Source organism: Panthera leo, chromosome B2, assembly GCF_018350215.1.
Source record: "Panthera leo isolate Ple1 chromosome B2, P.leo_Ple1_pat1.1, whole genome shotgun sequence".
NCBI classification, from domain to species: Eukaryota; Metazoa; Chordata; class Mammalia; order Carnivora; family Felidae; genus Panthera; species Panthera leo.
This window is the reverse complement of record NC_056683.1, coordinates 34,421,034-34,446,159: the sequence shown is the minus strand read 5'-3', so window position 1 is coordinate 34,446,159 and position 25,126 is coordinate 34,421,034. Positions and strand designations below refer to the sequence as shown.

The 25,126-nt window shown below is 38.8% G+C and overlaps 1 protein-coding gene across 6 annotated transcripts in view; it reads right to left on the bottom strand.

Moving 5' to 3' along the window:
• The window catches only part of MAPK14 (mitogen-activated protein kinase 14), a 74,686-nt gene that overhangs the window by 36,523 nt on the left and 13,037 nt on the right, over positions 1-25,126 (bottom strand). For all 6 annotated transcript variants that reach the window (XR_006202564.1, XR_006202563.1, XM_042938563.1 and 3 more), the window contains exons 2-3: positions 13,098-13,227; positions 6,117-6,175 (exon numbers count right to left, since the gene is read on the bottom strand). Coding sequence is in view for 4 of the 6 variants with exons in the window: in XM_042938563.1 (XP_042794497.1) it covers positions 6,117-6,175; positions 13,098-13,227 (189 nt within the window). In the remaining 2 variants the exon portion in view is untranslated. The remainder of the gene's footprint in view (positions 1-6,116; positions 6,176-13,097; positions 13,228-25,126) is intronic.

The following is a 25,126-nucleotide window of genomic DNA, read 5'->3' as shown; positions in this document are numbered from 1 at the left end:
GAGCTGAGGGCAGACGCTTAACCGATTGAGCCACCCAGGCGCCCCGGGAAAGATTTATTGAAGGACCCAAACTCTAAGCCAGACCCTGAAGCTTCTTTACCTTTTTAAATTAGCTCATCTGAGAAAAGGGGGACATCTTATTGACCATATCAGACAAAAACTCAATGGTATTAAATGTAAGTCACTGAAGACAGCTACAAGGAGTTTCACCAACTCTCTACCCTCGGCAGGTCGGCAGCAGACCTGCGAAGGAAGTAAGTTGCAAATATACCGTTGATACAGTTAACTCCTTCATCTTTCTCCCAGACTGCTTCTCTTCCTGCATTACCTATCTTGGGTGCTCAGCCTATTTTCAAAGAATGAAAGTATTTCTGTAAGCCCAAACAATGAGGCTGGGTATTTCTTTCACAGTGATAGAGGAAAGCATTACTTCCGAGCAGATAATGCTTATTTGCTAAATTAGGAAAACAACTCTTCTCTGCCACAAAAGCCAATCAATCATAATTTACTTACACAGTTTTTATCCAAATACAAAACAAAAATCAATGCTTATCTATCAACTCCTTTAACATTCTCCATTCAATCAAATCTCTTTTTCTGTACACTTGACACGTTTTCTTCATTTCTTTGACTGTCTGGAATAAATTTCAACCTCTAAGCCCCATCTATATTTACCTATTTCTTCAGACCCAATTATTACTGTGTTTAGAGGCTTTCCTCTACTGAGTTTCTCCTGTGTCTTGAGACCCTGCATGTTGCTTCGACATTAGAAATTTGACTTGGTCCTTTAGTTATTTTAGGCAAACATTTATGTTTTGTCTCATTAAAATCAGGCACCACATACAACTGGAAGGCCTTCAGTTGTGACATCTTACACAGAACCAATCATAGTATCTACCCAGTAAGAAAGGCTGGCAGACTTTCAAATAATAATCACAGCCCTGGATCAAGAAAAATGTCATTAGAAATACATTTAGAAAAAAAAAAAATACATTTAGAGCCAAAAGACCTGAGTTGTATGCAATTTCATATGTAGTATTACAGAATTCAGTTCTTCTCTCGACCACAGTTTCCTCATCTGAAACCTCTAAGTACTAAAGATTCGACTATCTCTCTGCCCCTCCCCCACTCGTGCCCTGTCTGTCTCAAAAATAAACAAAACATAAAAAAAACAAAAACAAAAACAAAAACAAAACTTTAAAGATTCAACAAGGAAGAAAACAAACTCCCTGCTCTACTAGACTGTGCAAGCCAGAGGGAGAAGAGACACAATCACAAATACAGGATGGCAACATCTGCTAAGAACAACGTGGAGTAAGGCGTAGACACGGATGGTGGTAGGCTGAAGCTATGCTAGTGAGGGGAAAAAGAGCTTCTGGTGAAGAGACCTTTGAGTGGGTCCTGGAAGAAACGAAGGAGCCAGTCATGTGGATATGTGGGGAGGGTGTTCAGGCCAACGTTAGAAACCAGGATAAAGGTCCCACTGGGAATGTGGATGTCCATATTCAAGCAAGAACACAGAGGCCAGAGTGGACGGATGCAGAGAGTGGGTGGGAAGAATATTAGATGTGGTCAGGGAGTGCACAAGAACAAATCATGTAGGATCTTCCAGAACCTACCACACTGCCTATGGTTTATTAAAAATTTTGGGGCGCCTGGGTGGCGCAGTCGGTTAAGCGTCCGACTTCAGCCAGGTCACGATCTCACGGTTCGTGAGTTCGAGCCCCGCGTCGGGCTCTGGGCTGATGGCTCGGAGCCTGGAGCCTGCTTCCGATTCTGTGTCTCCCTCTCTCTCTGCCCCTCCCCCGTTCATGCTCTGTCTCTCTCTGTCCCAAAAATAAAATAAAAAAACGTTGAAAAAAAAAATTTAAAAAAAAAAATTTTCTTCTCTCCTATGAGGAGTCTCAACTCGATCATCAGAGATCATGCTTATCTTTATTTACTGTTACATTCCTCAGAAACTAGTACCGTGCCTAGCATAGGATGGGTGTTCAAATACTGAATGAAATCAGATTAAATGTAAATCCAGAAACTCTCTTTACCAATGCAGTATGCTCAGCAGCTTTTATTTACAATGACGTAAAAAAGCTACACTTGTTAGGGGTCCCTGGGTGGCTCAGTCGGTTAAGCATCAGACTTCAGCTCAGGTCATGATTCACGGTCCATGAGTTTAAGCCCCGAGTTGGGTTCTGTGCTGACAGCTCAGAGCCTGGAGCCTGCTTCAGATTCTGTATCTCCCTCTCTCTGCCCCTCCCGTGTTCATGCTCTGTCTCTGTCTCAAAAACAAACGTTAAAAAAAATTTTTAAAGGAAAAAAGCTACACTTGTTAGATGAACAGTCATTTTTATCAAGTGTAACTCTACACAAGGTGATAATTTGCACACTGGTTTTCACTGAAGCAATGGTTGCTGGCTGACCCTGTTGTAAGGTCTTCTGCTAGATCACAGCAGATTCTAAAACCCTTCTATTTCCTCTTCAAGAACTAAGCAGAGATAAGGAACTCAGGTATAAGAAACCTGCAATGTGAAGGTGTAAAAAACAAAAAATGCAAAAAGCAGTAGAAAATTCCACTTACCATGACAATTCAGCTTTCCTGAAATTTGAGGAAATCGTTCCCACTAAGAGTCCAAAGACTCTTCATTGCCTATAAGCTTGATTAGAGAACTGACACCCCCAAGAAAAGGCAATATTGTTGCACAAAGTTGCAGCTTTCTCTAGGGGCTAGGTTCTAATCAAGTATTAAATGGCCAGTGCCATTTAAAATTTCTGGATTTCTGGGGTGCCTGTGTGGCTCAGTTGGTTAAGAGACTGACTCTTGACTTCAGCTCAGGTCATGATCTCATGGTTGTGAGACTGAGCCCTGCATAGGGCTCCACGCTGAGGGTGGAGCCTGCTTGGGATTCTCTCCCTCTCTCCTTTTGCCTGTCTCCCTCACTCATGTGTTCTCTCTCTCTCAAAATAAGTAAATAAACACTTTAAAAAATAATTTCTTTGGGTTTCTATTGGGAACTAAGTATTTGAAGCATACATATGCATATACATGCCACCTCCCAGCAAACATTACCATCAAGAAGCCAAGAGAAATGTCCAAATGATTTTCAGTCACCAAACTACAAAATTTTGCCATCTGTATGACATCATATGGCAGTCAAGAACAGCTTCATATATTCATCTTTTAACTCCACATTTCCCAAACAATCTCTCTCTCTGTTAGATTCACATTGTTCCTAATGACCAAAACTCACTACCTATTGTTCCTTTCTCAAAAGTTATGTTCTCACAGGGGCGCCTGGCTGGCTCAGCCAGTAGATCATGTGACTCTTGATCTCAGGATTCTGAGTTCAAGCCCCATGTTGGGGGCAGAAATTACTTCAAAATAAAGTTTAAATTTAAAAAAGGACATAGTCTTGGGGCGCCTGGATGGCTCGGTTGGTTAAGCGTCCAACTTCGGCTCAGGTCATGATCTCGCGGCTTGTAGGTTCAAGCCCCATGTCCAGCTCTGTGCTGACAGCTCTGAGCCTGGAGCCTGCTTCTGATTCTGTCTCCTTCTCTCTCTGCCCCTCCCCCACTTTTGCTGTCTCTCTCTATCAAAAATAAATAAACGTAATAAAAAAAATTTTTTTAAAATAAAAAAGTATATAGTCTTACAAATGAAGTATGCACAATGCCTAGTAACCAAGAAGTTACAAATTCAGGAAAATTGTATTTGAATTGTATGATAAATGAAAAATGCTAACTGCAACATAAAGGCACAAATACACATAACACATGATTAAAATTCAACTGTAAATATGAAAAGTAACTAGAGATTTTATTAATTAGCACAAAAAAAAATTCATGTTCAAAATTACAGCCTACTCTAAACCTGGCAGGCTACAGAACCACTCTAGCCTTCAGCACGTCTGATTTGGCCAGAATAGTGGGTTTTTATCTGCCTGCTTTGTTTTAATGTGAATTTGACTATTTTAAGGAAGTACAGTACCAGTATTTTGTTTTACCACACACACCCACTCCCAGTTGTATAATGCTGAGCCTCATTTATGTTAGTTGGCCCTAGAAGTATTTAAATTTGCAAACCTTGCAATTAATTGTAGGCAAAGATGTTTGGTGTCTTATGCAAATTCTGAAATGACTTTGGAAAACTCTGAAATAACCACAGTCCTGGACAAGCACTAATTTTTTTCAGTGATATAAACATTATAGAAAAATAGACAATGAAACATTTTCTTAAGGCAACCTTAGGTTCACCATTCTGTTTTCCGAGATTCTCCAGTATTAAAAAAGGTTCAGAAGTCAACCACCCCAATTTTCATCATTTGCCTATTAGGTTTAATTAGAGAACCACTGGGGGCCCAGGGAGGCAACATGACTAGTCCAAGGTCCTATAGCCAATTCGTTTCTTGATTACAAATGTGTTTTAAATTTACTTCCTTCCCCCAGTAAGATTTTGATTTGTCAAGGGCAAAGAGTAGTGTTTTCCATTATTTTGAGGCTTTTTCTAACACTCTGCTCAGCAAATATTCAATAAGTGGTACTGAGATTTCCTCCTAAGAGATAAACTCAGTTCTTGTTTATAAATCCAGTAAAACCTTGGTTTGTGAGCATAATTCTTTCTGGAAACAAGCTTATAGTCCAAAGCACTTGTATATCAAAGGGAATTTCAAGAACCATTGGCTCAGTTGTGATCATGTGATGTTTGGCATCATGTACTATTTGTATTGCAAGACATTGCTCGTTTATCAAGTTAAAATCTATTAGAAATGTTTACTTGTCTTGCAAAACACTCGCAGAACAAGTTACTTGCAATCCAAGGTTTTACTGTAATCAGAACCTGGGGCACCTGGGTGGCTCAGTCAGTTAAGTATCCGACTCTTGGTTTTGGCTCAGGTCATGATCTTGGGGTTCATGACTTTGAGCCCTGAGTTGGACTCTGTGCTAGCAGCACAGAGCCTGCTTGGGATTCTCTCTCTCTCTCTCTCTCTCTCTCTCTGCCCCTCCCCTACTTGTGCTTGCTCTCTCTCTCTCGAAATAAACTTAAAAAAAAAATAATCAGAACTCAACTTACACAACGTTCTATGTCAATTACATTTCAATAAAGCTGGAATTTAAGGTGTTACTTCTCTCTTACGGCATAGTGTATCTGTGAATTAGGGATGAGAGGGAGGTGTGCTAATTCAGATACTGGGAAAGCTACAGTAGATTGTTCCATGCACAAGAACACCTGCTGGAATCTATCTTGAACTCATACATGTGCAACCTGGGCATGTGAGGTCATTAATTCCCCATAGAGCAACCCTTGCCAATGGGGTCAGGGGCCAGGGGATAAATGTTCCCCATCTGAGGTACATTGAAACTGCTTCCTAGAAGATTCTGGCAGTTTTCAGCCCAACTGCCCACAGTAGTGACCTCCTAAATAAATAACCTTATAGCAGCTTTCTCTCCTGCTTCATTTTCCCAAGCCCCTACTACTGGTTTCTGAGAATCTCAGGGTCTGTTTTCCAGGGTGGGTCGCAGGCTTGACACAACAGAGATGGTCACAACTGGGAGAATCAGCACAATTCATCAGCTTTCTCAACACGTGAGGTCCACCCCTTGTCCCAGGACAGAAATCCAGTTCTTCAAAGAAGAGTGTGCAAGTCTAGTATCATTTCCACACGCAAGTGGGACAAAGAAGAGAGAAGAACTTGTATAAAACCAGGTCCTGGTTTTTTGATGTAAATTTAATGATGCAAATTTAATGATGTAACGTGGAAAGGCGTCTCTTTAAGAACTGGGACAGTCAATGTGAGAACAAAAGTCATAGTCAAAACTCCCTATACTCCTTTCCATGGAACTCTGCAAGGACTCACTACTGAATCTTCACAATGTGCCTTAAAATGATGAAGATACTACTATGTAGGTGACCCTTGAACAAAGCAGGAGTTTGGGCACCGACCCCTCCCATGCAGATTTACACCACACATAATATACCATCTCTGTGTTCATCCCCATCCCCTAGAAGAGCTGGATGACAGGAATAAAGAATCTTTTGAAGTCTGTTTACTGCTAAACAGGAATAGAAATAGACTGCCATTCATCATCTAGCTAAGGAAGGCAAATGCAAAAGGTTCACTCACACATCATTGAATTCCTCCAGAGACCTTGCAGGTGTAAAAACATCCAACAGACCAATCACCTATGAGAAAACAGAAAAATCAGACAGTAAATAAATATAGAACCATAGTACCCATCAAGCTTAGTCATTTTAATAGGAACGAATTTCAAATCCTACCATCTCAGTTCAACAACACCACAACATCATACATTTAACTACAACTTATTTTTTACCCATATTATGGTTTTGATTTTTACTTGTTAACATCATTTCCCGTAACATATTTTACCACTAAAAACTTCATCTCTTTAGAATTTGCTCACATTTAGCCACTTGTAAATAAGAAGCAAAAAGATTTAGGGCTCTTGACTCACATATGCACTAATAGACTAATGATTAACAAGCAGAAAAAGGTCAGACTTCTAGAACTATTGTTACAATATCATGTTTCTTTTTTTTAATGTTCATTTACTTATTTATTTTGAGAGAGAGAGAGAGAGCGCGAGTATGCATGCAAGTGGGGGAGGGGCAGAGAAAGAGGAAGAGAATCACAAAGGTTCTGCACTATCAGCACAGAGCCCAACACGGTGCTCAATCTCACAAACCATGAGATCATAACCCAAGCAGAGATCAAGAGTAGGACACTTAACCAACTAAGCCACACAGGTGCCCCAGCATCATGTATCTTTTTTAAACGTATTATCATTCCATGAAAATTTTCCAGATGTAGTCTTCAAGACTGATATTTTTGAGCTCCAAAATATTCTCTTAGTATATAATCTTGGTATTATTCTTACAATAGTCTTAAAATTCAGATACTTTTCTTAATCATCATCAGGTATTTGGATCAGAAAATTTAAAGCTTTTTTCAAAAGGCTATCTTTATGCAAGGATAAAGAGAAAACTACTTAATACTCAGTAATCCATGGTCTTTGCAGTTTTTCTGGTCGTGGAGTTATATTGATCAATCCATTTATACCACCACCATCCCCCAACCACCATCAGTTACTTCTAAAACAAGAGTTAAGAATATTTGGAAATGATCCTGAGAAACTTAACAGGAACCCACGGGGGAGGGGAAGGGAAAAAAAAAAAAAAAAGAGAGGTTAGAGGGGGAGAGAGCCAAAGCATAAGAGACTCTTAAAAAATGAGAACCAACTGAGGGCTATGTGGGGTGGGAGGGAGGGGAGGGTGGGTGATGGGTATTGAAGAGGGCATCTTTTGGGATGACCACTGGGTGTTGTATGGAAACCAATTTGACAATAAATTTCATATATTAAAAAAAAAAAGAATATCTGGAAATGAAACAAATGAAAGCCAAATGGCCTTCATGAAAATTGACCCATGACAGTGGCCTCATTAGCATCTTGCTCTAACCAACCAAGCTAAACAAACAGCTCTGAAAGTAAAATACACCAATGCTCAAAACCTTATCATGAAAAAGAACACTTTTAATTGGAATGTTACTCCACTCATTCAACTATCAGGCTTTTAAAAGCAATTTCAATTATATTTCAATTATATAGCCTGAACCCAAAAGGGAAAGGCCTTGGAAGTCAAGGAGAATAGCTTTCCAAAACTTTCCATCTTATTCCAAAGGAAAGGTACCTGTAAGATCATTACCCAGACAACTGTATACAAGAAAACCAAAACTGGGATGTCTGGGTGGCTCAGATGATTACATGTCAAACTCGATTTCGGCTCAGGTCATGACCGTGCAGTTTGTGAGATCGAGCCCCACATTGGCTCCTTGTTGACAGCACAGAGCCTGCTTGGGATTCTCTCTCTCCCCCTCTCTCTGCCCCTTCCTGCTCATGCTTTCTCTCTTTCTCAAAATAAACTTAAAAAAAAAAAGGAAAACCAAAATTCTTTATAACTGTACTACCCATTATAACTATCATTAACATTTTGAGATATTTCCTTTGATTTTTCTGATATATGTAAAATAAGTTGGAGTTATATTCTGCATACAGTTTTATATCCTGCCTTGTCACTATATAATGACTATTCTCATATCCTCAAATATTTTTCATGCTCTACCATTTGTATATACCGTTAATTAACCAATTTCCTATCTTTGGACATTTAAGGAACACTGCAAGTGTGCATGTACATGTGTATGTAATATATATTTTGCACATCCTGTATTTCCTTCCAGAAAATAAATTTCAACAAATAGAATTACAGCATCAAAGGATACTGATATATTTAAAGATCTTAGTATTGTCAAATTGTTCTACATAAAGCTGAGGTCAATTTACATTCCCACCAATAGTGTATCTGTGACCTTATAACAGCTCTGAATCGTGCTTTAAATTTAAGTCAAATCATTTTCTTTTACCTTCTCCATCTAAACCATAACTGTTTTTCTTGAGTCTGATATACTCCTGGCTTAAGATCTTTGGTCTTTTGATTACTCTGCCCATCCCCACTTGTACTTTAGTTAACTGAGATCTAGAAGTCGATTTTGTTCAACTGTTCCAATATTTTTTAATCATTGATTCTTATTATGTGAGATGTTCCATCTCCCCAATACGACAGGAAAAGTTTAAAACAATTTACATTGTTTTACATTATTTCAATTGTGATTGTGAAAATCCTCAAATTAAAGTAAAATTAAAACACTAGATGTCAATTTACATAGGATTTTTCATGTAAGAGTTACCTTAAAGATAGTAAAACAATGTGAGTCCAAAATATTTTCAAATAAAGCTCCAACTTCAATTTGAAAACACAACAAGCATTTTGGAATCAAACAGCTGTAAGTCTGAACTCCACAGTCAGTTTGTGATTTCCTGGATCCATGAACTTATGTCTTTTTCATTCCAGTAACCCCAGCACTTGGAATACTGTCTGGCACACAGCACCTCAAGTAATATTTGTTAAATAAATGAAAGAAAGGAATCCTCTCTGAGCCTCATTTTCCTCATATGAAAGAGAGGGGGATGCGTATTTTTATCACATTGCGAGGAAGATTAAGGAGACAGTGTAACTGAAGGTGCCTAGCACAAAGGACTGACCCTCTGTGGATTACCAAATTAAGTGGTGATCACAGTCCTTAGAGTTTATAAAGAATTACAAAATACAAATCACAGAAACAATCTGAAGCAGCTACTTCCAGTAACGAAATCTGAGATACAAAGCTAATCTAAATTATTCAAATGACTAAGAAGCATGCCTGCAAGAAGCACAATAAACTGATTTGGAAAAAATAACAGCACAAGCATGTCAGTAAACAGTCTATCAAATTTTAATTTCTTTAAAAGGACACATCTTATGAGATTAAAACTACCCATGTTACATCAAAGTATCTTTAATTTTTTGTGGGCTTTTACATTAATTACATTACATTAATTGTATTTATGGAGTACTCACGAAAAGGAAAATACTATAAAACGAGTTTCCCAGCATTAAACTGGGGAACTTGGGGGAACATTCCATAATCTATTCACTTCTCAATTCTTATTTTGCTAAATGTTTGTTTGTTTATTGACTTTGAGAGAGAGAGAGCACGAGTGGGGTAGAGGCAGAGAGAGGGAGAGAGGATCCCAAGCAGGCTCCATGCTCAGCACGGAGCCCAACAAGGAGCTCTATCCCACACCGTGAGATCATGATCTGAGCCAAAATCAACAGTTGGATGCTGAACCAACTGAGCCACCCAGGTGCCCCTATTTCCCATTTCTTGAATGGAAATTTCCTTTTAATTCAAGTTGTATTTTAGCCTGTTTCTTTACTCCTGCTTTCAGACACCCAAAAGTAACCCAGGAATCAATTATTTAGAAAAGACATTTACAATACAAATAATCAGCAAATGTCCCTGATGACTGTCGTACAATGGTCAAAAACTGATAGACAGAAGTGATACATTTTTCCCAAATTGGCACACACTCAAGAGAAAACCCACTTTAACTCAGAAACCAACAATATTTAATATCTTTAACACAAGTGCACCAAAACAATGACCGGATCTACCACGGTAACGTAGATCCCAAATAAAAATTTTTAAAGGATTCCTTGAATAGTTTTAAATTTCAAAATGCACAGATCTCCAGGCCCTTAACTCCAGGCAATCTTTACAGTACCTACCCAGAAGGCAAAAAGATGCAGCTGGCAAGATGCTCCCCTTTCATGTTTCCTTAGAGCAGGTGTTAATGAGATCAAGGTCGCAAGTTCAATCAGGAATGCACCAGGTAACTTTGTTCAAAGAATAACTCTTATAGGCACAGAGGATATTCTCCCTAGCTCATTCCCCTTTACCCATCTGGTAAATGTGTGTCTGTCATTCGTTATCACTAATAAAAGAAATAAACTCAAGATGACATATTGATTCTGAGTCCAGCATTTTTGGGGAAAAGATCACATGTGCATTTGGCACCTAGAAATTACATTTGTTACCAATACTTAATATTGTCAAGAGTTTTAAGCTGCTACTGTTTTTGGAGGCCTGGTGTTTTTGGAGGTACTGTGGCCCAAAAGAGTCATTTACTTATTTATTTTACAGATTTTATTTTTAAGTGATATCTACACCCAATGTGGGGCTCAAATTCACAACCCGGAGATCAAGAGTCACATGCTCTACTGACTGGGTCAGGGAGGCAACCCCCAAAAAAGTCATTTAAGAAAAAGAAAGAGGAAGAGAAAGAGGAAGATGAAGGAGAGGAACTCCTCTTAAAATCCTCGATTAAACTTACTTGGAAGCCTTGGCTCTTCCCTGGGTAAAACTACTTTTACACTGTCAGTTCCTAAGGGTTTGTAGAATAGGCTGAAGTTCAGGAATTTTTCTACATGGAGTCAAAGTCTGTTAGCCCCTTCCCATTCCTCCTTCAAATACTTGCCAACAGAAGAGAGAACTCTGAAACGTTCAGCCATGTGCCTTCTTTTGTTCAAAACCAAATCACCAATACGTAAGTACAGGTGTGCTACATTCATACCGCTAAAACCTAAACATGTTACCATAAAAAGACCAACTGTTATTAAGCAAGCTGCTTATACAACACCTTGTGTAGATTAAAATCCTAATACTATCAGTCCTCTTTTTTAAAAGATTCTTTTAGCCTCTCCTAAATTAGAACAATTATATCCCATCACTGTGGCCTTTTCGTTTCTACAGAGTGACCCAAATGTAACCAGCCTAATATCATATAAGACACATTTTGAAGTGTCTCATCACAGAAAACTAAAGCACAAAAAACTAAATAAGGTTGTTTCTTATGACCAGTAGAAAAGCCAAGGCATGGATTCAGATAACCCAAAAGAATCCCTGCCCTAAACATTGGCTTAAATGGTCTATGAAGCGAGGCAGAACAATAAAGTATGGCGCTGGTAATCTAAACCAGATGTTCGTAAATGAGCGCTGGCAGCATCGGTGGGATCCCAAGGCCTCCTGAAAGTGCTTTGGGGTTCCATAAATGTTTGGCTTGTATTCCATTTTCAAAGTATTCTTTATTTAAAAGCTATGATAATGTCTTTGTCACATTTATTAACGTGTAATGAAAAACAGCATACACACTCAACTGTGTTAAAAACCAAATGTAAACACATCGGTTAAGCTGCCAGGCCACCTTGATTTTATGCAGACCCTGGAAGAGAGCTTCTCCTGCTGGCTTTTTCCATGTATATCAACTTCTTGTAAACATGTCACTGATTAGGAAGGCTGCAGCTCTGCACGGAACTCTTTAAAAACTCAGGTTTGCACATGGATGCTTATGCACACTATACCCAGGAATACAGGTTACCTGTGGAGAACAACTTGCTCAATAGGATGCAATTAAAGCAAAATATGAAAATAAATAAGAAGCTACAGCTATAATTACAAGAGCATCCATAATCCAATTCCAAATTTAAGTCTCAATGCTCCCAATGTAGAAGAAATTTGTACCTTGGGAAGCAAATGTATGTTAATAAAGGATCACATCTCTGTAATTTTTTTCTTACCATGGGAAAACAAATCAATTATTAAGACAGAAAAGGTCTGAATAGCCAAGTAATAAATTTACAGATTTTGAATTTTTTTCTACACAGTAACAATCCATAGGGTCAAATGATTCTAAAATCTCTATCGCCACTGTTTCTACAATGCTACAAATTTTACAGATCCTTTCATACACAATCACATAAGTTCTTTTAAACTTGATTTTGAAATTTAGGAAAGTATCTTCAATCGTTTTTTTCTCTTTCAGCTAACATTGCAATTGCATCCCTTTATTTACTGTATTAGGGTTTTTACGTTTATTTATTTATTTTCAAAAAGAGAGAGTGTGTGTATGTGTGTGCACTCGTGCCAGTGAGCAGAGTGGGGGTGGGGCAGAGAGAGAGGAAGAGAACCCCAAGCAGGCTCTGTGCTGTCACAAGCAGGCAAGCACAGAGCCCTACTCGGGGCTCAATCTCACGGAACATGAGATCATGACCTGAGCTGAAATCAAGAGTCGGATGCTCAACCGACAGAGCCACCCAAACGCCCCCACGGTATTAGGATTTTCTAGGATTTTAGGATTTTTTGCAGTATGGCATTGCTTTCAAGTTCCCAAACTGGCAGAAAAGAAAAAGTTACATTTAACTTAAACAATGTCTTTGTCACATTTATTAAAATGTCTGAATTTGGAAAATCTGTCTTGAAAAAGATTAAAAAGGAAAATTATAATATTAAATTATCCATAAAATAACAGCCACCTTTGAAAGGACATTCAGTGAGCCTAACACATGCTGCCTCAAACTTCCCCACTGAAATAATCCATAATAACATAAAATAGCCTTGGACTCCCATATTTGGACACTACAGCCTGAAGTAAATGTAGTAAAGAATGCAAATTTGTTTAATATTTTCTCTCAAAAATCCTTTCATTAAAAAAAGTCTGTTCAATGCAGTGGCCACTACACCCCAGTACGAGAGGCACGGTCCACAGCGTGATGCCTTCTAATGTACGCCCATTTGCAGCAATTAAAACACAACTTTTTCCAGTTTATTCAACAGCAGCATTTATTCTTCCTTGAATGAATAACTTACATTTTCATGTTTCATATGTTTAAGTAACCGCAGTTCTCTGTAGGTCCTTTTGGCATGAATGATGGACTGAAACGGTCTGGAGAGCTTCTTCACTGCCACACGTAACCCAGTTTTTGTGTCAAAGGCAGCACTAAGGGGAAAAAAAACAGGAAGAATTCATCATTAAATGTGCTTTAAATATTTCAAAATCAGTATTTATAAGGCTTTTCCATTTTCAGATTAAATGGGTCTACACAAAGATACATAAAAAGTATAAAGGATAAACATAAAAACTAAAACAACCTATAATCCCACTATCCAAAGTAATCTGTTATTTTTGGTGTTTCCTTCTCATCTTTTTTTTGATGCATCTAAATCAGGGATTAGAAAATTTTTTCTATGAAGGACCAGATAGTAAATATTTTAGACTCTGGGAGGCTTAGGGTCTTTGTCACAACTCCTCAACAACTCTGTGGTCATAGAAAGCAGCTAGACAATAAATTTAAAAATGGATGTAGTTGTGTCCCAATTAACACGAAAATAAGCAGCCACTTCATCTACATGAGCCAGTAGACTGATATATAAAGAGCTGGACTCTGTCTTCTCTGATGTAGCCTTCACTGTCACCTTGCCACCAAATACTGCCTGACCAGAGAGGAGGGCTTGGGATGCTTTCAGGGCAATGAGTTGGCACAACAATTTCCTGAGCATCTACAAAGTATCTGCCACTTTTTAGAAGCTTAGATGTAGTAAGGAACAGGTCAACAAATCTCAGCCCTCAGGGGATGGGGGGAGGGAAGAGCAGGATAATAAAAATAATTTCAAATAGTGATGAATGTTAGGACTAAATAAAACAGAATGGGACAAATGAAGACAGCCAGTGGGGTTTTGCTACTTTAGCTAGAATGTCTGAGGAAGTACATTTGAGCTGAGACGACTGAATGATGAGAAAGCAATAGCCATATAAAGGTATAGGGAAAAAGAACTTCAAACAGAAAAAAACAACAACAGTATTATTAATATTTATGGAGTCTTTATCACATACCAGAAACTATTCTAGGCCCTTTACATTAATTTTTAAAATTAAAATAAAAATAATTTTTAATCCCTAACACCCCTACAAAGTGAATGCTATTATCATTCCCCCAGTCAGAAATTCGGAAACTGAAGCACGGAGAGATTAAGAACTTGACCATGATCACAAAGCTAGAAAGTGGCAGGAGCAGGGAATCTGGATCCACAGCTCATGCTATTAACCACTTTGCCATGCTGCCTCTCAGAAGAGCTAGTGCAAACAAAGGAAAAAAGAAACAGTGGTAGAAAAAATATGGCGTGCTGGAGGGCATAAAGATGGCCTGTGTAGGTGGGACACAAGGAGCAAGGGGAGAGTAGAAAAGAATGAGGTCAGAGGCATGGGCAGAGGCTAGATCATGTAGGACAACTACAGCAAGAATCCTGATGTATATTTTAATTATTTTTAGAGACTGGGCTAATCCAATCATGCCGCATCCTCCTGTTTATCTCAGCCTCTAATGGGCATCCAAGACTTTGGGATCAGCTACCATGACCAAACTCTTTCCCATGTGACTCTGTACTTGTTCCAGAAGTTCCCCTCCCTTCACTCCCAAATCCTTACACTATGTCCTTACTCTTCAACTCCCAATTTGTTATCAACTCCTGTAAATCTTCAACCTCTTTTCTGAGCCTTCCCTCCAACTCTTTGATTTAATTGAAACTAGGCTCTACCTTGAAGACACTACTTGTCTTACAGCCCTGCCCTTAGCGGGCACATCCCAGTACCTCAAAGCTAGCAGGTGGGGCAGATGTCCTCCTTGCCAACCATGCCTACTTCCAGCCTCTAATTCTCCATTAGTTCCATTCTCCCTGCTGCTATAATCCACTGACCTGGAATTTTCCATTATTTACCAAAAAGTTAGTTCCTATCTCAAAGTCCCTCTCCACCCTCAACATCTGTCATCATTCTTGGCAACTTCAACATCCAGGTGGAAGGCACATCCAACATCCTGGCCTCTCGGTTTCCTGACCTCTCCAGGAAACTCCACCTCGTCCAGCCACCTCCATGGTCACACCCTGGACCTCTGTCTCCACCAAAAGCTGCCCTGCCTACACAATTTTGAATGCCAGCACCCGTTTTCCATCACAAACCTTCTTTGCCTTTCAGTTTACTTCTAGTTTAATTGTATCCTGACTACAACAATTTGTGGACCTCATCATCATTGCCTGATTCGACCCTTCAAGCCCTCTCCCATCTTCATTTTCCTTCTCGCCTGGCTTAGATTACATGTTCCCTTGTGTGTTTGCCTCTCTCTCCCATACTCACCTGGATAAAGTCCGACTTTGGGTGATCTCAACTATTTTTATTTCCCTTGTCTGAATCCAAGAACAAATTGTGGTTGAAGAAAAAAAAAATGGACAATCATACAGACTGGTTTCATTCTTAATTTCTGGCCTTACCCGCAAATAAGGCTCTCAAAACTGCCACTTTTTTTTTTTAAGAATTTTTTTTTTAAGTTTACTCATTTATTTTGAGAGAAAGAACATGAGCAGGGAAGGGGCGGAGAAAGAGGGAGAGAGAGAAAGGAAGAGAGAGAACCCCTAGTAGGCTCTGCACTGTCAGTGCAGAATGCAACACGGGGCTTGAACTCATGAACCGTGAGATCATGACCTGAGCTGAAACCAAGAGCTGGACACTCAACCGAGCCACCCAAGTGCCCTAAAACTGCCATTTTTTTTTCCCTAGGAAGTCCATTTTCTTACTCAAAGTCATCATTTTACACTGTCACTCTCTTCAAACCTCCAATTCACTCTCTTCCCTCAAAGTTGTCCTTGGCTTCATTGGGAAAATAGAAACCATCAGAGGGAAGCTCCATCTGCCTCCTGGGTAAGTCTACAAAACCACCTGCAGTTGGACCTATCTTCTCTGCTTTGTCTCTTGCTCTAAGAACACATGTCCTTTCTTACAAAAATCCAAGATGGCTCTCACTTTGGAGCCATCTCCCTCCTCCTTTCAAGTTCTTTACTCCTTCATTCCTTTTCTCTCTCCATTCTGAGTTTCTGCCTATCTTTTGGATCATTCTCATCAACATAAATATGCTCTAGGTATTTCCCACCCTCAACAAACAAACAAAAACTTAACCTTGAAAGTTCCCCCAAGGGTTAATGTTAATGTTCTCCAAGGGTTCTCAAAGTATGGTTCCTAGACCAGTAGCATTCGTGTCACCTGGGAACTTATAAGAAATGCACATTCTCAGGTGTCACCCTAGACCTACTGAATTGGAAACCCTGAAGTGGGTCCGGCAATCTGTATTTTATGAAGCCCGCCACAAAACTCTAACCCACAGTGAAGTCTTTACCTCTGCCATTCCACAGACCAGCAACACTGGCATTATGTGGGAGCTCTTTAGAAATGCAGACTCTCAGGCCTTAAAGTAGAATCTACATTTTGACAAGATCTCCAGGTAATTCATGTGTATCTTAAGGTGTGAGTCATTTCCTTGGCTCCCATTCTTTCCTCAACCCATTACACTGAAACCGTTCTTCTCGGGTCATTAATGACCTGTTACCAAATCCAACTGCCACTTTTCTGGATTAGAAATTGACATGGTTAACACTTCCCCTTTCTCTAAACACTCTCCATTCTGGAGTCCGTATCAGCACATTCTACTGGTTTTCTGTGACCTCTATGGCAGCTCCCTCTCTGTCCTCATTGCATGTGGTTCCTCTACTTGAACTCTCTGTTAGTTCCTCAGGGCATGGCACTAGGCCCTCTTCTCTCTCCTACATTATCTCTGGATAATCTCATCTATGTCCAAGACTTAAATGCCATCTTATATTGAAAACTCCCAAGTCTCTCACTGAAATCCCTTCTCTGAGCCTGACTGCCTTCCTAACATCTCCATATGAAAAACACATAAGCACCTTAAAGCTTAGCAAGTTCAAAACACCTATAATTTTCCTCTCCTTGTCTCTTATATTTCTTTTTTTTTTTTTTTTAATTTTTTTTTTTTCAATGTTTTTTATTTATTTTTGGGACAGAGAGAGACAGAGCATGAACGGGGGAGGGACAGGGAGAGAGAGGGAGACACAGAATTGGAAACAGGCTCCAGGCTCCGAGCCATCAGCCCAGAGCCTGACGCGGGGCTCGAACTCACGGACCGCGAGATCGTGACCTGGCTGAAGTCGGACGCTTAACCGACTGCGCCACCCAGGCGCCCCTCTTATATTTCAATAAATGGACTTTCATCCAATTGCTCAAGTCAGACATCTGAGTATCACTTGTTTTCTCCCTTTCCTCCAGCTCCAGCCTCCTGGTCCCCATCCAAACCTATCAGCAAGTCTTGTAGTTTCCCATCTCCAAAATACATCTCTAATTCAACTTCTCTTCATTGCACTGCTAACATACTAGTCCAAATCATCCTCGTCACCAGCCTGCCGCCTTCTGCTGGTCTCCCTACCTCCTGTTTTGTGACATTCTTTTTCTTTTTTTTTTCTTTTTTTTTTAACATTTATTTATTTTTGAGACAGAGAGAGACAGAGCATGAATGGGGGAGGGTCAGAGAGAGGGAGACACAGAATCTGAAACAGGCTTCAGGCTCTGAGCTGTCAGCACAGAGACTGACACAGGGCTTGAACTCACGGACCGAGAGATCATGACCTGAGCCGAAGTCGGCCGCTTAACCGACTGAGCCACCCAGGTGCCCCTGTTTTGTTACATTCTAATATACTCACCACAAGCATCCAATTCAATCTTTTAAAAATATAAATTAGATGACACTACCTACTGCTTCAAATCCTTCAAGAAATTTCCTTGGTACATAAAATAAAATGCAAGTTTCCTATCATAGCCTACAAGGCTCAGATGACCTGACCACCAATGACCACTCTAACCTGCTCCTGCATGACTCTCTCCTTTCCCCCACCACTATGTTTTGAACATGCTGGCTCCTTTTAGTTCCTTAAACTCTTCAGACAGGCTGTTTCTGGTTCCTGAGCTGCTCTTCTCTCCCACCTCCACTCTACCCTACAGCCGAATCCTTCTTCTTCAAGCATTGGTTTAAATAGCCATCCCCCTCAGAGATGTATCAACAGGTCTGTTATTCTCTGTCACAACACCCTCCTTCTTGTTTCCTTCCTTATCCTACAAAAAGGGAGGGGGTGTTCTCTTCTCTCCCACTCCTGTTCCTACAAACCCATAAAATAATAACTTCTTCCCTCTTGGAAGTACCAAGTAAACTTAGACTCTTCTCTAAACCCCTCAATGGCTCTTGTGAGACAGAAAATGGCCCCTGCTATGTGACCCATCCTCCTCAACTCTCCACCTCAGTTTGCCTGCCCACCTGTGGGCTGAACATGTTCTCTCCTCCACTGATAAGCCCTTGGGGACCTCCTGGAGCAAGGAATGTCATCAGGTTTCTAGCTGACCTGCCTATGACTGAATGTGCAAGTTAAACTCAGTAGGGAAAAAATAAGAAGGCTACTTGAGCTGCCTGTCCAAGCTGTTCTCCATGCCAGCTTTACAGTAATAAAGTACATATTTTCATCTCTATTTGACTCCTGTATCTATTCAGCAAAAGGTAGGCTAGGATTAATCAGTACCCTATCCCAATAATAAAAATTTATTACTGTATGTTTATTTACCACCCAGCAGGGTGGTTAAATAAGGGTTTGGTATTAGACAATCTGGATTTTAATTCAAATTCTGTCACTTAGTAGCTATATAATCTTGAGAAAGTTAATTAAATTCTCTCGGGCTTATATATAAAATGAGGATAAGGTACGTATCTAATAAGGAGAATGCTTGTTAAGATTAAATGTGATAACTTTTGTAGTAGCTTTAGCAAAAGGGCCTGGCCTATAGTAAAGCTTAATTATTAGACATTAATAATGTCTGCCTTTCCCATTCATCATAAGCACCTGGAGGGCAGTTACTGTCTTCTGGTTTATCACTTCTGTATTGCACAGTACTTAGCATAATGCCCAGCAGGGGCACACTCTCAAAATATGCTTAACAAAAGCATGAAAGAGTATTTTGTAATGCAGTTATCTGAAACATGAAAGAAAAATCTTCAACTTTATTATTTGGCTCTCAATTTTTACAAATTCAGTAGCATCCAGGGGCACCCAGCTGGCTCAGTCGGTGGAGCGTGCGACTTATGATCTCAGGTTGTAATTTCGAGCCCCACGTAGGGTGTAGAATTACTTAAAAATAAAATCTTAAAAGAAAAATAAATTCAATAGCATCCAACAAGAAACTGATAGTAATGTTAAAAACATACAATCATTGAGTGCTTTGTTATTGCAAGATACTGTTTTTAGATCTTTACATAAATGAACATCTTTAGCAAAAAGACATCATTATTGGGGCTCCTGGGTGGCTCATTGGTTGAGCGTCCAACTCTTGGTTTCGGCTCAGGTCATGATCCCAGGGTCAGGGGATCAAGCCCGGCGTTGGGTTCCCTGCTGAGCATGGAGCCTGCTTGGGATTCTCTCTCTCTCTGCCCCTTTCCTCAGCTGGTGCATGCTCTCACTCTCTTAAAAGAAAGACATTATTATTATTTCCATTGTACAGATGAGAAAACTGAGGCACAAAGCGATTAAACAATGTGCCCACAGTATGGACAGAAAATGGCAGAGCTGAGATTCAGATTCAACTGGTATGTTTTCAAGCACGAACTCTTAATGGATACCATTGAATGACTACTTAATGGATCTCTGAATGGAACTCTTAAAGAATAATGAAGTTCAACTTTGCCAACAGTTCAGTCCATTTTAAATATATCCTAATTATATGAACTCTGCTTTTCTAAAATGCTTCCTACTATAATTAATTGCATTTCATATGGACAAAGTATTTCTTGTAATTTTACATTGAACTCAGGATAGCATTAATAAGCATTTCAGAAGAAAAAACTTTCACTCTGGATGCATTACTTTATGTAGGGGAAGTTTCTCAATCCCTAAAGTTCTAACTACTCCCTGTGAATCTAGGACACTGATGGAGTCAATGATGTGGTTTCTTACAAATACCAAAGTATCACTTCCTGAGTATTTGCTGAAATATCTCCTTCACGAGAGCTTTATGGATATAAAAGAAACACTAAACATAGTACCTGATATCACAGAACTTGCCATCTGAGATTATGAAACATACATGAAAGCAAAGAACGCCCAACAACACAGTGTAACTATACACAGTTGACCACGTTTCTACAAAGTGGGTTCAAAAACATATACATTGAGTATACAAATTTATATATAGTGGCGTCCAGCTGGCTCAGTCGCAAGAGCATGTGACTCTTCATCTCAAAGTTGTGAGTTCCAGCCTCACGTGAGGTGTAGAGATTACTTAAATAAAACTTAAAAAAAAAAATGTACTTATGGGGTGCCTGGGTGTCTCAGTTGGTTAAGCATCCAGCTCTTGATTTTGGCTCAGGTCACAATCTCAGGGTCGTGAGATCAAGCCCAGTGTGGGTTAATATTCTCTCTCTCCCCCTCCTCCCTCCACTCTTTCTGCCCCTCTCCTGCTCACACGCTCTCACTTGTGTGTTCTCGCTCTCTAAAAAAATTAGATTAAATAAAAATAATAAAAATTACATATAGTATATAAATTGGGTTCAAAATACACAAATGTTTACTGCAGCCTGTTCACAAGAACAAAACCAGAAATGACCTTAATGTCCAACGACAGAGAATTTAGATTATGGTACATTCTCCCATATATTGTAGCCATTAACAAGAATCTCCACGTAGTACTAACATGTACATGTTATATTATTGATGGGAAGAAACAACTTTCAGAAGTAAAGAATGAGCCTATCTGTGGGAAAAAAAAAGTGTGCTTGTACATGTATATATACATGTACAGACAAGAAATATCTAAAATATTCAGAATTTTAACATTTTTACTTATTTATATTTTTCTATCCTCTGATTTTTTAAAAAATGAGCTTATATCTTTTAATAAGGTCATTAGTAAATTACAAGCATAAGTCATCTATATTGTTCTATTAACCTAAAATAAAAAAATAGGTACTAACTTTAATAAAGCCACTATTAACATTGTATCTCCTTCAAATGATACTTACATAGCTATACTCACAGAACATAAATTTGTATCCTCTATTCATAAGCCATACGCATTTTCCATTTTACTAAACAATAATTTACAGTAATTTCCTTAAATATCTGCACCACAATCTACTTAACTATTCTCTTTATTGATGGGCATTATAGCCATTCTATTCATTCACATACTACAATGGACATCTTAATTCATACTGCTTCATCAATAATTGCATGATTTCCCTAGAACAAATAATTTTTACTTCAAAGGACATACACTTGCACTTTTTAAAACATAATACGCTTACAAAAGAGAACAAGCAGGAATTGTTCAGAGAAACTGCTTTCTGTTTATCAGTTAAGCAGAATCCCTATAGCAAAGCTACTGAAACAAGGAATATACGACCCATCCCCAACACCACTGCTTTAAGCATTTAATTGCTCTGACCTAGCCTCCCGTTACTATCACTAATCAAAGCAATGTTTGGAGAGAGGAGAAATCACTCATTTAATCCTAAATTGAACACTGTGATCACCCAAAGCAGAAATTATTAATAATTTCTTAATCACCTAATAAAACCAATTAAATACTCAAAGGAAAGAAATTCAAATTTACTGAACACCTGACCATGTCACATACTATCTGGGAAATGTTTAATCCTTATAATAACTTTTTGAGATAGTTATATTTACTTTCCAAAATAAGAAACTGATGGTCAGAAATATTAGCAACTTACCCAAGGTCATGTAACTCATACACAGTGGGATTCAAACCTAGATTGGTCTAATTTCAGTGTTCACTCTTTTTCCAGAATGCCAAACTGCCCAGGATTAAGGGCAACCCAAGGAGCAGCTACTGGCTTTGCCTTTATGATAATGATTCACTTACTAGTATTACCAGTTGGGCCTCTTAATCACATTTTTTAAATTAGAGCTACAAATAAAAACCTTGTTTTCATGAACAACATCATAAAATGGAATTATCTTTACAATGGTGAGGTTCTCCAAACTAAAACTCAGGATACATTGCTTAATAAGTTTTTCCTCCAACTGTAAATTCACATAAAGTCTCCCAAAGTTCTAAAATTAACTCACATTTTATAAAGTTATTGATATGGTAAAGAAAAAACTAAAGAAAAAAAATGTAAAACTCACTGAAAGCAGTTATGTCGCACTCATCTGCTATGAATCCAGTGCATAGGATATAATATTCACTAAATAAAACTGAATGGTTAAGTACACATTCATACTTGCCTCCTCCCTCCCTGAAAAAAACTGGCTTACTAGATTCTTAATATAGCCTAATAGAATTGTTTAACTTCTAAGTTTATTTATCCTACTTTATTCCACAATGGATTTAAAGCAGCCTGGAACTGTACATACATAATTTGAAATGATAGTGATTACAGGAGAATAAACTCTGGACGGATGAGGTTAATATACAAATGTATATTATGAGGGGCGCCTGGGTGGCTGTTACGTCCCACTTCAGCCTAGGTCTTGATCCTGCAGTTTGTGAGTTCAAGCCCCGCATCGGGCTCTGTGCTGACAGCTCAGAGCCTGGAGGCTGCTTGGGATTCTGTGTCTCCCTCTCTCTCTGCCCCTCCTCCAATCATGCTCTCTCTCAAAAATAACCATTTAAAAAATTGAAAAAAAAAATGTATATTGTGAGGTCCTTTCTAAATACCCATTAGAGGTGGGTCTCAATTTTGGCTCTGAGTCCACTAAAGCCATCACACAACAAGAGAACACAACCAGTTAAGACATGAGTCACAGGAACCATATAATAAAAACAAACTGGGTACTCAGGAGAACTGAAGAAAGGCATAATTATTCCTGTAGTAAAACCAGAGAAAAGTTCCTCCTGCGTATGTTTATGAAGGAGACACTGTATAATGTGGTAAAAATGTCCTAATCACCATTCTTACACAAATATAATAGTGGGTTTCTGATGGTTCTTTTCTTAGAGTATCCATCAGTGGAGACTTTCATAAAGCCAACATACAGTTCATTATTAGCAAAGGTGGGTGGAGAGCACATGATAGCATGGCACTCTGCTCTCTGACGGACTTAATCAAAGAGGAACTTTTAAGTGTGTTTAGAAAAAAGAGAGTAAGTTCCATGTTCCTCAGAATCCTCCAAAGAGGATTTTCACCAACTGAGCTTTTGATAGGTTTAGAGACACAGGTTTTGTTTCTGCTCCGTGGCTGGCACCTAGCTTGCAGATTTTGTGTCGCAAAGTAGAGGCAGATCAATACACGCTCCCCGCCAGGTGAGCTGCTAGGTAGAGGAAGAGAGACAGCCCCTTAAGAAAGGCGAGGGGCTGCGTACCGAGGACAAGTGCCCACACTCACAGTGTGTGGGAGTGTACAAATGACAGCACCAGGTCTTTCCTCAAAAAACAATTGGGGTTTTCCGCAACAGAATGAAGAATGAGCAATCACCTGACAAGTCTCTGAGTAATCTGTGGGGATCAGAAGTGGTTTTACAGTTTCTTTCAATGGTCGTAGATGACTTCACTAATCCCTGAATCATGTTAATGAGAAAAAAATGAACCCTCAATCATGGTTAAAAAGACAAACACAATTTTATTTTTGGAAACTAATGAAAAATGTAAATATATTAAAATTTGTAGTTACAATGAATTAACAAATTCTCATTAGTGCATTAATTAAAATACCTAAGGGGAGAGGTACCTGCGTGGCTCAAGGGGTTAAGCATCAACTAGATTTGGGCTCAGGTCATGATCTCATGGTTCATGGGATCCAGTCCCACGCCTGGCTCTGTGCTGACATGAAGCCTGCTTGGGATTTTTTCTCTCTCTCTCTCTGCCCCTCCCCTGCTCATGCACGTGTGCGCTCTCTCTCAAAATAAATAGACTTTAATGTGTATCTAAGGGGAAAGAAATAGTTTGCAAAAACATGACATCTCTTCTCCCGATCATACAGTTTGAGGCTTTTTTCCAATTGAATTCAGGTTAATTGATAACAGCCTTTAAAATGTGCCTTTTAAATAACTAAGTAATTTATACTACTAACTTGGGAACTTTCTCTTTACCTAGAACATCTGATACAAATTTCAATATACAGCATACTGGAAATATTTTTTGGCACACATCTCCCTCTATTACAGAAATCCACTTTTCCTTTCTTCTAAATTCAGGCAAATGTGCAAGTATCCCTGGAGTTTTTTATTTTTATGCTCTACCCCTCCATTTTGGAAATAATGTCATGAAAATAAGGCAAATTTATGCAAAAACTAGAACTCAAGTTTTGATTTAGGAACCTCAAAAAATATTCAGAGAAGCAAGAAACTTAAAACTTAAAACGGACTTTAAAAACTTGTAACATTTGAAACATTATTAGTTTTTTTTAAAATATCTTCACTAACTCTCAAATACTTTTTCTAAATAACACTTTGATTTTTTTTAAAAATCACAAAATTATTTGACTATTTGCAACTATATATAGTACTTTTAAGTGGAATTTCTTACAATAACACTTTCATACTTATGGGCAGAACAACAGATGTTATTAACACAATTGTTACAAGTATGTACAACATGACCAGTTCTCTAGCTTTTCAGTTTTAAATATTCCTCTCAAAGAAGCTCAAAACACAAATAACATATAAAAAACCCTATCAACAGATTAGTACCCTGAATGGAAAAAGGAATTTAATTGACCACATAACTCGCCTTACATAACTATTAAGAACTTTTATGCAAATTCAGTATTTTCATGAAAATCTCATTCAGATAGGAAAATGTATTTGTGACAGCATTTATCAGGGACACTAGTTATGTGGCTGGAATTCAGGGCATGACAACACATATACGAGATACTTGCCACTCCTGATTGGCCCAATTCTTGCTGCAAAACTTCTAAGCAACTGGAGCAAAAATGTTTTTCACAATTGCTTCAATTTTTATTAGCCTGATGAAAACTTAAATTCAAACAATGCAGAAA